This window comes from Blennius ocellaris (assembly GCF_963422515.1).
Source record: "Blennius ocellaris genome assembly, chromosome: 13".
Taxonomy (NCBI): Eukaryota; Metazoa; Chordata; class Actinopteri; order Blenniiformes; family Blenniidae; genus Blennius; species Blennius ocellaris.
Genome location: NC_137662.1, coordinates 18,419,053 through 18,435,095, shown reverse-complemented (window position 1 = coordinate 18,435,095; position 16,043 = coordinate 18,419,053). Strand labels below are relative to the sequence as shown.

The window sequence follows — 16,043 nt, the reverse complement described above, 5'->3', positions numbered from 1 at the left end:
AGAGTTTGCTCTTCAGGTTCACCCATTCACTCACAAATATGGACAACCCACTCCTGCACTCTGAATCAGCTGGATAAATGAAGGGACTTCCCTGCTCTTTTCCCCAATCTTCATCTTTGCACATGACTTCGGATTGACTGGTTAAAAAGTAATCAATTCTAAACCATGCTCCCTTCGCTCGGAACTGTTTTTATTGGAAATAACCAGAAATACTTTTGGGTAGTCCTTCACTTTGACTTCTCCTGGCAACGAATATCGAACCTCAATCTCTAATCAAGTCTGAATAAAAGCCAGTGATTGCGGCGCCTCCAGTGAGAATCTGTGCTTGTGCTCGGCCCCCCCAACGAGGAGTTTGAAAGCGGCTCGTCGCCCTGAGCTGAACTCTTTAGAACAATCCTTCAACGCTTCCTACCTCTGGTCCCACCCGCTATTTGCAGCGCTGACCTTTAAAGCAGGAAGTTACTGTTAACGCGGCTCCAACAGCTGCAGAGACGACCTGCTTTACAACATTTTTCTCACCAAAGCAAAGTGCACTAGTGCATCCCCCCCCCCCCCCACCCAACGCCCTACACAGGCATTACAGGTTCTGAGCATCATCGAGTTATCGACCTGATGGCAACTACGTATTACAAAAAAAAAAAAAACAAAACATATATTCATTCATTTTCAGCCTTCATGATGTAATTTTCAGGGGAACCCCCACGCGGAACACACATCTCAAAGTGGGCTTCTTTAAGAAAAGACAACATTGCATACATTTATTAGGGATGGACGCCAATTCCAATACATGCAAATCACCACTGTCCTTTAAATGTAGTGTCGACATTATTGCAAACACTTCCGTCTCCCTGCTGTTTTGTGTATTATATTTTTATTATCTTAGGATAAAAAAAACATTAACAATTACATGGGATGCCTTGTTCTGCATAATTTAACGTATACACAGTGGGAACAGGAATGGCAATGCTTTAGACATCATCACAGCCTCTTCATAACCCCGCCCACCCCCAACCCACTGCCCGCATGCAGTTTGCACTGCACAAAGGCCAAAAGTCACGTGAGACAGCCTGCAAAGAGCACAAGAAGCATTCACAGTAAAGGAATATAGGAAGGAGGAGAAGAGAGAATGAGGGAGAGGTGGAGGGGGGTGGGAGTAAAAGATGAAGAGGAGGAGGAGGAGGAGAAGAGAGGGAGTGAAACAAAGTGACTGCAGCACTGGCCTTGGTTTAGACAGGAGAAGGAGCAGCATAGTCCTAGTACATCATTCTAACTTCTCCCACACTTCAACTCCCGTCTCCTGATTGTGGTACTCTTTCCATTGTCTTTGACACAAAAAAGTTTGTTTATATATGCATGTATATATGTATATACATATATGTATGTATATATATATATATATAAACACTTTTTTTTTTTTTTTTTTATAGCTACAGCACCTTTTCCCATGGGGCAACAGTGTCAATACCTCGCACATGGTACATGGCCGTGCCAAAGAAAAAAGAAAAATAAAATAAACTTAAAAAACAATATATTGGTCAGGATATTTATCTTTTTTTTTTTTTTCCCTAAAATTGGCATTTGACATGGTGATATTCTATTGCCGTCTGGGGGAGGGAAGGGACAAAGGTTCTTCTTTTGAGTTCATATTCAAGTTTTCTCCTTTTTTTCTGGTGTATAATTTCTTCTTTTCCTGTTTTTTTTTTGTTTTTGTTTTGTTTTGTTGTTTTTTTTAAAAAGAGTTCACACTTTCGTGATTTGCGTGTGCTGCTCTTCATCAAAAGGTTCATTTTCCGGATCAGAGTCAGTGGTGTCAGAGTATCGATAATGGTCTGGCTCATTGTCGCTAACGTCCGGGGTGACGGATGTCGAAGTGCTAGCCTCAGAATTCGAAGGCTCCTCCACGGTTTTCGTAAAATACAACTTCACCTGGAAATCGAGACAACCAAACTTCAGTCTGTGCAGAGAGATCATCATCAACATGTACAGGAAAATCATTTCGGAGGCTTTCTCAATGATGAAACTAATCTAGGATCAGGGTTCAGATTGAGCTTGAGTCGTGTGTGTGTGTGTGTGATCATTACACCTGGTTTGTCAAACCCATTTTAATTGATGAGCAAAGCCTAGTTCCATACCAGCAAAATTATTCTATTATTGATCTATAAATAACACCGTTAACTGTTTCTCATGAGAGCAAAGTGTCGTCTGAAAGTTTTTTTAGTCACTCGTTTCAGACTTGAGTCTGTCACTTCTGCGGCTGCAGCTTCCGCATGTATGTGTTAATGAGCTCCTGGTCAACGGCTCATTCATGCAAATGCTTTGTCACTAGCAACAAGGCAGGTCGGACTATGCAAGCTACCCTGAATAAAACAGAGGGACAATTGAACAAAATGGCTACACTGCGACCGTCAGACGGGTCGGCTATGGGGCTACAGGATTGATGCAACCCTGATCACATCGACCAGCAGAGGCTCCGGTGTTGACGAGTAAACCGACGTCTGAATCTTACCTTGAAGTTTGGCGAGAAGTATCGGTTAGCTTTGTCTTTGTTGGCCTTGTCCAAGTCGTTCTTAGTGAGCGTCAGGATGAGGTAGTCCCTGTCGCTGTCTCCGTCCTTGACCCTGTCCCTGTCGCCGTCCCTGACGCCGTCGTCGGTGCTCCGCGGCTGGCATTGGCCGGCCCCTGGTCCTGGTCCTGGTCCTGGTCCTGATCCCGATCCCAGCCCTGATCCCCTCTGCTGGCTCTCTGCGTTGTTCGGCGCCCCGTTCTCCATCTTGTCTGCGCTCTCCTCTGGTCCGGGGATGAAGAAGGTGTTCACCCAGAAGTGAAACATTTTATCCTGGGAGGTGCAGAGACAAAGAGAAAATTACCAAAACCGAAATAAGTTTGAAAAATCTAATGTCACAAGTTCCTGGAGGCCAAAAATTGCCAAACATCAGTTCGTTTTAATATATCTAACTTTGTGCCTTTAAAAACTCGAAACAAATATTTGTTTTTAAAAGGGGCTCAGCCATTTTTAGACATTACCGAGCCTTGGCCGCTGTAGTTATGAACAAACATTACTGCAATAGCACCAAAACCGGCATACAGTGCTATTTTCAGCCATGCATAAACACACACTCAAGTATTGATGGCAGCAGGGCGGAGCCTTGGCTCATGGGACTGCAGGTCATGTCACTGTTGTGGGAATCAGATACTTTCAGGTTTTGATAGCTTCATTTTTAGTTCATTCATTGGGATTTGTGGCACCTCGCTAAGTGAAAAAAATAAATAAAAAGACTTGAGTCAGATGTCAGTGTATTGTTCTTTGACCTGGCAAACATTGTGACATGCAACAGCTGAAATGAGCTCCCGATTACACAAATCTGAGCGTCGACACAAAAAAACACGACGAACCTTCTTCATCATCTTATTCTGTTTATGGAAGAACTCCACTTTGATGTCTCCGCACACTGGCAGCGGCTGGGGGAATTCGAAAAACATGTGCTTGTCCTCGCGCCGCGTGTGAGCGGGGTTCGACGTGTGGATCTTGACTTTCAGCTGGTACACCACGAACTGGGGATCTGCGGAGAAAACGGAAAAGTGTCGACGTCGCACGAGGGATGAGGGGCAAGATCGTGAGATGCGCGAGGAGATGGATGGAGGAGACGGAATGCACGGGAGGAGGAATGAGTGAAGACGGGAGCGGGGAGTGAATCGGGAGAGCGAGAGAGGACACCGGTGTTATTACACACGAGTTTGACTAAAGAAAGGGCACAGCAGATCCTCCCACTTAGTGAATAAGTGCAACCCAAGCATTGTATTAAAAACATTTGATTAAAAATTAAGGAGGAAAATGGAAAGTAAGACAGCAAAATGCATTTGCCAAAAGAAACCCAGAGCCCTATTCTGATACAGTTGTGGCCCGGTGTTGAACTAGCGTTGCATATACAATATTAACTGGGTGGGGGTGTTGGAGATGACTTCATAAGCTTTTCCTATGCTGCTTGGCAACAAGTCTACCTTAGCCTGCTGCTGCCTGGTGGATCTCGGGGGGGGGCAAATGAAAGCAAATGAGTGAAATAATGTATAACAATAATAATGGATGAAAAGCTCATTTACCCCAATGCCAATTCCCTTTCTTGAAGCCCTGAGGGGTCGGCTCGCTCCTGTTTTTAACGGTACTGTCCCCTTAGAGAGAAAGAAGGTGATTAGCACAAAGAGGGGTCTGGCTAGCCTGCCAGGGGCTCCACAACACAAACACAAATATTTACATGGACACAGCTTTCTTTTTTCTTCTTCTTCTTCTTCAACACAAGATACAGTAGTTGGCTTTTAATATGGAGGTGTGCTATGGAGACATGTGAAACCATGTGTGGTGTGTGCTGCCTGATGCACAAAAAAGAAGAGACAAAGCGGGGGACTGGAGATTGGTGAAAAATCAAACAACCACATAGCATCAGAGTTTTCTTTTAACAAACACATGCTGACCTATATAACTAACATCTTCTCTTTTCAATGATGTGACTGAGCCGTGTGTGTGTGTGTGTGTGTGTGTGTGTAGACATGCAAGAAGACGTCAAACACCGAAAAGGGCCTATTAAAAAGGGAGCGTTAGCGGGAAAAGAGAAGCGTGAATACGCCAAGAGCTGAGCAGCACAGTCAGGTGTTAAAAGGTGGAAAAGCCACAGACATGAAGGAAGAAAAAGTGCTTTTTCTGACCAACTGCTAAAAATGGACAAATTCAGATTGGGTGCGCAACACTGCGTGACTCACGCACACATTTCAGCTGAATTATTCCACTTTCTTTCGCCTCTTCAGGCCATAACAGAGTGTTAATATTATTAGACTCGTAAAAACTGTTTTCAGCAACAACATGATACCTGAAAACACAGACAAATTTCTACTAAAAGAATAAGGGCGACCCCATTAATACCAATCTTTGAAAGTGTGTTTTGGATGAAGGCCAGTCAAAAACCCAGCTACAATGTCAAACCTCGGTGGGATTTTAAATTTAGAAAACTATATTAACACACAGTCCTTTTATCTTTTGCTTGCAGCAACGATAGAAAACTGACGCCACATAAAGCACAATTAGCTCATGTAACATAGCAGCAGCCTCCCGGTAACTGTTCTTTGTGTTTACACAGGATGTGTTCAAGAGCAGTGTGACCACAGCTTACTATAAAACACAGATCTGACTGTAGTTGTGCACGTAAAATCATTTCAAATGTGCAGAAATCACACAAAAAAGTATAGGCTTGTTCAAAACAAATACTTGCCGTTTTAAAATGTACAGTTGTATTGTTGCATGGAGTGTGGTAGACAACAACACAGATACAGCACTGAAAGCTGCCTTAGAGAAGTATCACAAACAAGTGTGGAGGAAATCTGAATGCAGAAGCCTGGAAGGTGTCATAATAGGAAGGTTTTGGACATTTCACTGTACTTTGCACTGCAAACCAAATTGAGCATTTTTCGATATGTACTCCTAACCTTTTGCACTCACACAAAAGGAAATGTCTGAGGGGTCCAAAAAGCTGTTTTAAGGAGCTATTAGGCAAGTATTTTAATAGTTAGGCTGTATGTAGCCCCTGAACTAAAATAAGTTTGTAAAGTATGAAAGAGAGAATTGAAACTGAACGTATGGACCAGATCCGAAATTGGTCAATATTGTTAAATAACTCTGTAATGAGCATTTACAGTCCTGTTACACAGTGAAAACTGGTGATTTTTATTATCTAAAATTAGGACCTGCTGACATATTTTTAGTTTTTGTTGCAATCGATTTCACTGCACATTTTAATAATTGTAATAATCAGCTATTTTACAGTCTATGGATGAGCCTTTTGGGGTGTTTGCATGATAGCATATGTGTGAATATAATCAGGATACAGCTGGATAAAACCACACTTTAACGACGGGTGTAAATGGGGTCAGAATCTGCTCAGAGACTTTTAAGATTTGCTTATAATCACTGATGACCTGCTGCAGGAGTCAGACAGTGTCGTCTCTGCCAACTAAACAAATGCAAAATGTTTGCATACACACAACGTTTCATAACCGAACTCACTACCCACTCCAGCTCCGAGAGATCTTATAAATACCCACGAATGAGGAGTTGAAACCAACAGGAGACACACTGTAACACTTCACTGCTCTCTGCTTTAGCATGCAAAAATAAATCACTGACCAACACGTTTAATTCCTCTAGTGACTTTAGGTTACTTCCTTCTCGTGGAGCTCATGAAAGCGAATGCTGGTACATGCACACTTCCTCTGATGCAACGTCACTCAGTTTAAACAGCACAAACTCTCTCAGAGTCGTAGGAAAGTGAAGCCTGGGGAGGCTTGACAACGACTCCACTACCTCTTTTCTCAACTTTTACTCGACTCGCTGAGCCATTAAAAGAAAGAAAGGCATCTTATGATCATCAAAACATTTGAAGTTTCTACTACAACTCAGGATCTGACTGAACTTGTTTTTACGAGGACAGACAATTAGTTGGCTTCGTGAGAAATTGCCCTAAACCCTGCAAGATTCAGCTTCACAAGCCTGACACGGGACGGCCTGACTCCACCACAGATGACCCTGCTCGGCTCTCCGGTGCTGGACTGGAGCGTGGGTGAACCACAACGTACGCCGCACATCCACGGCTCTCGCTCCATTTAAGCAGCCTTGCCTACGCCCTAGTTTGAGAAGCTGAAGTTGAAGATGACTCACTGCAGGTGCCCCCGCTGAACATGGGGAGAGTTTCGAACACCATTTTGTGGAAGAGGAGAGCCACCGGCTTGTACTCTAGCTGGTTCTTCAGTAGGTAGCTGTAGTAGTAGACGTAGCGGCGCTGGCTCGGGATTGTTACTCCCTGCAACAAGAAAACATGCAACAATGCTTAAAGATCGCGAAACGTGTAAATGGCGGTTCTCGCTCAACCTTCACTGAGCAGAAAAAGAGTGCGCTCATGTGGGATCAGCGTGCTACTTTCAGATTGCAACTTCTGAGCCCACAAGAGCTGCAAAACATAAAATCCATTCAAGCATTTTGATGGGTGTCAAATACTTTCACAAATGAGCTATTTAATGCATCATAACCTGAAGCCGATTCTCCAATGGAAAATCCAGACCACAAATCTAACATCTAGAATAGCTTAAGATCTGAAAAGTAATTACGACATTATGACACCGCATGACTTGGATTCAACGATAAATCTGTATGAGGAACTATTGTGCAGTCACCGCGAGTCCTGAAGGGTTATATGAAGACACATCACACTCTACATGGGGAATCAGAAGTTGCTGCTTTGTTTGCGTCGTCTGATCCGAGTTCACAACGGTTTCTTGTGCTGCGGCGCCTCTTACCTTCTTGTCTCTTGTTCTGACTTCCCCGTAAAAGTCAAGTGCTTCGTGGGCCTCTAGGAATTTGCCGCGATGGAGGAGATAAGCGCAGATCATGACTCCGGTGCGGCCCTTCCCCGCTTTACAGTGGATGGCTGCCACGTGATTGTCATCCTCGCTGAGCCACTGGTCCAGGTCTTCACAAAACGGCTTAATTAGCTCCAGCTGAGGAGGGTTGTGGTCTTCGAAGGGGTACTGTGCAACTGATGTGCGACGGGATGCAAACGTGAGGGGAGGAGGGGGGAGACCACCGCAGACAGGTCGCCAAAGACGAGATGGGGATGAAGAGAAAAAGTGGACATTTTTAATGAATTTGTGTGTCGTTGGGTTCTCAGATCATCAGACAGCTTAGAGAAAGACATTGAGCAGCCTACCTCTGCAGTTAAATTTGGCAGCATCGTAGTGTCTTTCTGCGCAGCTGAAAAGGGAAGGAGGAGAGTCCAGTTAGAGATCACGGAGGAAGTCGGTAAGTAAACAGATCGACTTGGATACAAACAGTGTGTGGGACACTTACAGGTTGTAGATTTTGTAATGGTTTTTATGCTTTGAATCCAAAAACCTGGTTGCAGGAGAGAACATATTCAGGAGGCATGGTTAGCGGAGAGGAAACGCATCAATATACGAAATTGCATTTCTTTCGACTTCCCCACGATAGACAGACAGACGTGTCACTCACCGTACTACATCGTCTATATTGTTTCTGTACACGCCTTCAAGTCTCTCTGCAGGAAAGCCCATAGCAATGATGTTTGGGTAGATATCTGTTCCAGCAAGAGTTATGGAAACGTGCGTCTTGCATGTGTATTGAAATCAAGCTTTAAAAACAACAAAAAAATATAAGTCATTGCCAACAAGACATCCAGCAGCAGTCAGCCAACTAAACAGTTGCATAACAAAACCTGAGCGCTTCCATAAAAGAGTTGTATGAGATTAAAAACTCAAAGAGCTCAAATGGTTATATTTTATTAATCTAATCAGTTTCTGGATCAGCAAAGTAAAAGCTCGAGATTCAATTAAATGTGCTAAAGTCCTTTCGGTTAGTTGAAGCCTTTTGTGTGGATAAATGCATTTGCCTTATGAAACTGTTTTATACATGTGTATAGATATGTATGTATATATATGGATATTTAATATCCATACATTCGTTTTACACATTCAAAATAAATCTCAAATCAAAAAACAAATTTTTTTTTTTATGTGAAATGCATCAAAAACGAGAAGGGTGATACATATTTTTTTAGACCGACACAGGAAGTCGTTGGCTGACGGACCTTTGATCTTTTGCTCACGGCAGCGATGACTGTCACCGTCAGCCACTTTTAAACAAGCGCGCTGCTACTTTAGCTGCAAACCTGCATTGAGATTTTTTTTAGCTTTTAAAAATAACAGGTTCAAGCATTAACTCTGACTCCAACCTATTTCTCCTACTTTTGTATTAAAAATATATTGCACAGTGTATCAATTTTATATGGAGCTGGATGAATAATTGTATGCATATGAAAGGCTGAAGACCCGTTTCCTGCTTATAAATGGAGTCAGTCATTTTATGCTGCATTTCTGTTGTAGCCCTCATTTTTTTTTAATTCAGCTTCAATACACCACTGTTTTGATATTTCAGCAATGTCTCCGGTTCATGTCTGATCTGGGAGTTTTCATCTTCTCCCTGTGCATTCAAGAATTTTGGTCAATGTGTGACTCGAATTGCTAGTACTCCGTGTTTTCCCCGTGATGTGCTGCTCATAGTTCCAGGTTGCAACGGCCTTAACCCACAGTCAGCTGGGATCAGCTTCAGCGCCCCACAATCCTAAGCAGGATAAAGCAGTATAGAAGATGGATGCATGCATTTGACGTTTGAAAGAAGCTAAACTAATAATCTGCCGCTAACACACACGCAAAACAACCTGCTGTGACATATATAAAAAATCAAGGATCAGCAGTCATCCATTACACCGCCAAGAGTTTAGTGGTTTGGGATTTTATCAAAAGGAAATAATCATAAAGGAGCAGGAGAAACCAAAGTTTTGCTTGGTGAGATTATGAGGGTGTTGGTGCGGCTATGGATGGCCAGCATGGTAAAGGAAGGGCCCCACCGATTGGTGTGCGAGTGTGTTTGCATGTTGTGACAGATGGCCTTGACAGTGAGAAGCAGGCACAGAGGACGGGAGTAACAGCGCTCCTGCTTCAGCCAGGCCCACATGTGGCTGCACGAGGAGAGTCTCCGCTCCCTGACCTGCATGTATTTTTAGAGACCCAAAGTTATATTGGGATGATGGCAAATGTTAGGCTTATCTCTCGATTGAGCTCAGCCGGACTAATTTGAATATCAGTGAGGTTGAATGCAGGGCACATCAAGTCACAAGATTATGACGGGGAAAGCAAGAAAGAAAGAGGGAAAAAAAAAGCTTTTTGTAATGACCTGCGAGCTGGTGCAGAAGTTAATGTTGCATGTCTGTAACGTACACATCCAGAGACTGAACTTTGGGTGGCAGCACTTTGCTCGTGCCACACATACACCTGCCTGGCATCGTGGGATGAGGCTCCGTATTTCAGCACAGGACCGTGATGGAAAAAGTCACGGCCGACGACATGGTGACACACATACGATCTTAAAGGCGCACATCAGCATCGCAGTAAAAAGAATAATTCAGTTGGCATGCGTGTCTTCGAGGCTCGGCTCCAACGCCTACCTGTAACTGAAGTCTGCTCGTCACCATAAGCTGTGGGATTTCACACTAACCACTGACAAAAGGGCAACCTTCTCTTGCACTTCCTGTGCTACCGTATGAAAAAAATAGAAAAGCGGAATTTTTCTAATTGGACGTGTCTCGTTTCTTTTTCAGAGGGTTTTATATTTTTTTAAGACAAATCACAAAAATTTGACACATGTCTGACAACTCCACGAAAAAGCCACAACTCTGCTTGGGATACCGGGGGGGGGGGGGGGGGGTACGTACAAGAACGACCGTTTTTATCATACACTTGGTGCAACTGCACGAGACAAGGTGCATTAAAGAATCGTGTAATTTCACACACATTTACTGCAAAAAAAAAAAAAAAATCTTTAAAGGAGACTGACCGGGGCAACTTTGTTTTCAAACAAGACTACCAACAAATCTGCATCATTTGCAAATTGTGAAACTACATCAATAAAGCACAAATGGTAACCTGTACTGTACCATAATCCTGCTCAGTAATGTCTCCAAGAGTTAATTAGGAGCCAGATATACACGTTCTTCGCTCTGTAATGGGCCATTCTAACACTGAGACCCACAGGCCAAGAGATCCTAGTCAGACTATTCTAAGTGTTTTTGAAAAGCTCCAAACTCCCAGGAGAGCCTTAGCCCAGGGCATGAGGGGGGGGGGGGGTGGCTTGGTCTCTGCAGCTGGAAGGAAGTGCATATGCGGGACCCCTGACGGAAGCTCCAAGTAGGAGGGGGAAAAAGGGAGGGGGGGAAAAAAAGGGAAAATCTGCTGCTTTAGGCACGCCTTTTCTTTAAAGCCAGCCCTGCCTTGGCTCTATGCATACACCAAATCCACAACTGAGCACAAGAAGAGAGAGGGGGGAGTGGGAACCAGTGAGCACTAAGTGAGGAGGAGGAGGGGAGGACAGGAAAGGAGGAGAGCAGAGAAAAAAAAAGGGGGGGGTGCAAGCAGAGGGAGGGTGAATTAGAGTGGGAGTAGTAAAGGAAAAGAGCAGAGGAGAGATGGTGGGTTGAGAGGGTAAGAGAGGGAGAGAGCACTCAGACGGCAATGCTGATACAAGATCACTGGCAACTCTATTTTAAGGGCAATTCCCAGAACTGTGATACTGCATTACATAACTGCACTGAGCCCATATTGTTTTTAGACTCCATGCCAAAAATGATAAAAGGGAGAGTTCGAAAGGGCCCACATCTGAACAAGAGAGGACGAGAAGATGAAAGATGCCACCTTTGAGCGACGTGCCGTCCCTTCACACTTGCACAAAGCTGTGGAGGCACCGCAGTCAGACATGACACTAGATTTACCACATTATAAAAGCAGGTGACAAACATCTGATAAAGTGACTGAGACGCACACGTTTCAGCATCTGCAATCACACATACATCACAGCTGTCGGCTCTGCCTGAAATCGGTTTATACTGTTGCTATCTTTAGTGGCAGTGCTGAATTGAGCTATACATTTCCTTCCAGCCTGTGAAGAAAAGACACTGAGAACAAGGCCTCACGTACAATACAATACAGATGATAATAAACGCAAATTATGCTTATAAGCACCTTACATGGTCTTTACATGGCGTAAGAAACTAGACAGGCCTTAAAATTAATCTGTGCAATTAATAGCGCCTATAAATTGTGATTACAACATCCAAAGAATGACCTCTCCATATGTTTTTTGACCAACCATAAGTCCACTATTTAAAATATATTTGCCATTTGCTCTCACTGCAGTCTGAGCAAACCAGCAAAGTTTCCAATTTATGAAGCTGGACCAGGTGAAACACGTGCAAACCAGGCAAATTATCCAGTTTGTAGCAGATTAATATTGTGCCAACTCATTCATCATTCATGCAACCTCTTGCTTCACCTCCAAAACCCCAAGTACCACTTTCTGGACTCAAAAAGGCCAACAAGGCAGCTTGACATACAGACACATGGTCAAATGCACAAAACCGCCACCCTACCTTTGACCGTGACTCACCCTAGGCACTGTCACACATCACACTTGTACATTTAGCTGGTCAACCACTAATCTACTATGCTACCAACCAAACAGGCAGGCGCACTAACTTTAGTGTCAGGTGATACCTCAGCAGTGAACCAGGTCAGCTATTAACAGTGGAAGCACATGGAAGACGCATCAGTACGGTGAAACGGTACTAAATTTCCACATTTAGTTTTTAAATGTGGAAATGATAGCCAACATTAATTTGGGTCAATTTCTCAAAATTTTGATGCAACACCACCAACATTCAAAGAGGACATAGTGTGTGGGCTCAGGCCAAAGGTGAGATTACACAAGAGATATTATACAGTCAGCTGATTGCAGAGGTCTACTGATAAAGCAGATGTATGGAGGATCGCTGCTGTACCATTCTTCCAGTTAGTGAAGCTTGGTATATTAAAAAAAAATTAGTCCAACTGTGTTCAGCATCAGCCTGAGCTAGCAACAGTCCTCCAGATGCACGAGCAGCTATATTTCCAAAACTAGTGACCAAATACAGCTGCACAGATTTTTTTTTTCTTTCTTTCTGAATTTGTTATTTAATTCTCACACAATTGTTGAGGAAAAAAACGTGACTAACCATCTCTATGAACATACACTTGTGATTCTAGTGGTCAAATAACCTATAACCTTTGTAATGCAAACCCAGTCTTTCCTATTAAAATCTCTACCAAGGCCTGGTCATGCAAGCACTTGCATTTTAAACTCACCTTTTATTATATGACAGTAATTTGTGTATGGATTTTCTATAACAAAGCACCTCAGTGGTTATATCAGTAATAAATATAGCATAAGCGTGGAGTAAATCCTTGAATTTGTGGCAAATGCAGAACCAATAAATGCCAAATAAATTTAGTGTTAAATGTAGATTTGGCAAGATAATTTCTGGACATTGCATCAGCACCGTCATGTTACTCTGATCATTTTGATCGTGACAATCTTGATATTAAATGTTGATAGCATTGCATCTATATATTGATTAGGTTTCGATCAATGCCTGCAGAAATAATCAAATATTGTAGTTGTTTTCTAGAAAAGCCATAACCTTTCAAATTAAAGTAAAAAAATATAATAATATATATATATTTTTTTAAATAATGACCATCTCAAGACAGCCCATAGCTGGCAGACTGGTATGCAACCCATCAGGCCCATTGGTTTCTCTCTCACACACACACACACACACACACACACACACACACACACACACACACACACACACACACACACACACACACACACACACACACACACACACACACACACACACACACACACACACACACACACACACACACACACACACACACACACACACACACACGTCCAGCTGAACGGGGCTTCCCAGCTATAACATGACTGTGACACTTCTGCGTGCCGCCTTGACAGATCCACCATCTTTCAAACATGCTGGGTGACAGCAGAACTAGCCAGCGAGCTAACTCGAGTAGCGGCAGAGGCTAACTAACCTCACGTTACTCCGCTGGCCGTGGCTCCACATCCACTAAGCAATGCAACCGTTTCACCGTACTGGTCAATGCAAACTGTACGTGTGGGGGGGGGGAAGCAAAAAAAAAAAAAAAGAAAGAAAGAAGAAAAGACATTGGAAGGATACACGTTAAGTCCAAGTCGAAACCATCTTCTTGGTATCTCCTTTTGTTCCGGCTGACCATTTCTTTTAGGATCCCAGCCATTGTGGCAGGTGACAGGAGTCTATACGGGGTAAATGGTAATGGTCGTTGGTATGTCGCAGTCAGTGTGGCCCCGCTCTCGGTGGCTGGATTTCCGCAGGTCCTCGGAGAGAGCCAGCGGGGCTGGCAGTAGCTGTCGGTGGGATTAGAAAAGCTTCCTCTGGATCATAAAGACGGGCCTTGCTGTGCTCCTCCGCGCAGGCCCGACTTTCCCCGAATCCTGCAATTCGTCTTGCAAACGCCCCCCGAATAAAATACATGCAGTTGTCCTCGGAAACACCCGTCGATGCCAAACGCGGTCCAAGCTTGTCGGCTCAGCGGCGGCTGCCGGGATCGACAGCAGGAGAGCGGAGAACTCACCGGTTCTCGAAAACCCGTAAAGACGTAGCTAGCCCCGCTAGCCGACGAGCTAGCTAGCGCAGCTAACGCTACCTCCTCTCTCGATCCAAAAGCGTCCTAACGATTCAACATTGTCATCGACCGACCGCCGAGAACACATCCGAACGAGAGTGACAGGCTCCACCTTGAACGTATACGGACTATACAAAGACTAGAAGCGTGCAGAGGCGGGTTTGACAGCTCGGTCCCGGGGAATCATCTTCTTTTCTCTGCGCTGCCGCTCCAGCTGAACTCTCAGGCTCCCATCATGGCCTCCACCGAAGGAAAAAAAGAAGGTAGCGCAGGCTAGGATTTTACAACACGTATCCCGCCGCCCTCAGCACATAGTCCCGCAGCTCCAAATAAAGCACGCAAACGCAGAATTATATCGCATCGTCTCAGCAATTAACACCAAGCGCCGATAACTATCCGAGTATCCCCGGTGCGCGTTTTTAGCCATTGAGCGCGCTGAAGTGGAGTTATTTGGTGCATCTGGCGGAAGGATAAAGCGTGTCCGTGTGCGACGCTCCCTTCTGTCAAAGTGATCACGTGTGGCTGTAATTAGGGAAGTTTCCAACATAATGTCACTTTTCGCGGTTTAAACTGTCATTTTAGCTTCAGTGACCAAATGTACCTATCGATTATACCACATGTAATTCCCCATGACACGGGATTTTGACTTTTTTATATCCTCAGTTAATCTCCATAATACATATCTCCTCAAATCAAACCAAAATCATTGCAGCATTATTCATTTAGAAGCCTTTTATTACACAGTCATTATTTATGATAATTAAACATGATCACCGCATGCACGCGATAGAAATAATCTAATAACAATTAAACAGCATGTTCGATGACTTTGAATATTGCTGAAATATCTCATAAGCTTTGAAATGTGTTGATTTTGCACAATACAAGAGAAAACAGTTTAAAAACGCACGCATATCTTGCAGGTGATAATATATGAGCAACAGTTTGTCTAATTGCAAAATTGGGGCAGCAATGACAACCCCTCAAATCATTTATATAGAACGGGGGTGTGAAACTGTAAAGTCTGCTGGTCTAAACTGACCCGCAGAGCAGGCAACTAATATTCCCAAAGAATCATATGAAAAAAGCATTACTACTACTGATGTCAAAGGCTGGACCTATGACATTTTTCTAAATTTCCAGTTCAGAACATAAGTGACTTAAAAATATATATATTTTAAATTAACCCTGTTTTTCCCACTGTGAAACATCAATTATTGTGAGGTAAAAATGTATGGCTCTGCTCGTCAAGCTGATAGAACAAATCCATTAATAAAAAAAAAGGTTTTATTCCATTCAGTGTGTCCCAATGATACCCTGAGGTCCAGTAAAGCAGAACTAAAGGACCCCAAATGGCCTGCTTGCAGGCCTTAGGATGCCTAAGGTGCATCAGTAGGGTCTACAGTCCATGGGAATCCCAAAGTGTGAAAAGTACAAAAAAAAAAATGTAAACTCCAAACATTCAATGGAATCAATTTTCTGGTTTATTTACTGTGAATGGCACTTAATACATGCTGCAGAAATTGTGAATCTTAAAAAGCATCAGGCTACAGACAGTATTACCTTTTAAATAAAAACTCCTGGAGAGGTTTTTGCAGAGTTGGACAGCTGAACATGGACATATTTGAATACTTTGCTGCAGTGCAAGTGTTGCACTCACTTGTCAGCTGGTAGTTTTTGCAATGCTTGCAAGTGTGTGGCCTTCCTCCCCCCCCCCCCCCCCCCCCCCCATTTGAAGTTATTAGTCATATATGACAGTTATTGTGCATGAACTAAAATTTGCCATTTTTACAGGATCTGTAATCTTATCCCCGGATTTATAGCATTGGTGTCTTTAACTTGTTAAAATATTTGTTTATTTATTC

At 43.4% G+C, this 16,043-nt stretch overlaps 1 protein-coding gene across 2 annotated transcripts; it reads right to left on the bottom strand.

The window, feature by feature from the left end:
- Nucleotides 1-681: 681 nt before the first annotated feature.
- Nucleotides 682-14,404, bottom strand: LOC308138891 (phosphatidylinositol 3,4,5-trisphosphate 3-phosphatase and dual-specificity protein phosphatase PTEN). 2 transcript variants are annotated; one of them, XM_080508181.1, is made up of 10 exons: nt 13,692-14,404; nt 8,048-8,132; nt 7,886-7,930; nt 7,746-7,789; nt 7,336-7,574; nt 6,701-6,842; nt 4,099-4,167; nt 3,394-3,560; nt 2,507-2,836; nt 684-1,926 (listed from the first exon to the last, which is right to left on the bottom strand). In XM_080508181.1, exons 1-10 carry the CDS (start codon nt 13,768-13,770, stop codon nt 1,741-1,743), a joined length of 1,386 nt encoding a protein of 461 aa, XP_080364307.1. In that variant the 5' UTR covers nt 13,771-14,404; the 3' UTR covers nt 684-1,740. The 2 variants fall into 2 exon arrangements, with proteins under 2 accessions (XP_080364308.1, XP_080364307.1); XM_080508182.1 differs by lacking the exon at nt 4,099-4,167 and having other exon boundaries at nt 682-1,926.
- Between the last annotated feature and the right edge of the window lie 1,639 nt (nt 14,405-16,043).

Bases quoted from the DNA above. Each gene is read 5' to 3' on its own strand.
- LOC308138891 (XM_080508181.1), bottom strand. From the start codon at position 13,770: ATGGCTGGGATCCTAAAAGAAATGGTCAGCCGGAACAAAAGGAGATAC. The intron at 2,837-3,393 runs GTTCGTCGTGTT...TGCACCTCCCAG, and splicing joins AGAATAAGATGATGAAGAAG to GATAAAATGTTTCACTTCTG. The intron at 1,927-2,506 runs GTAAGATTCAGA...CTCGATTTCCAG, and splicing joins ACTTCTCGCCAAACTTCAAG to GTGAAGTTGTATTTTACGAA.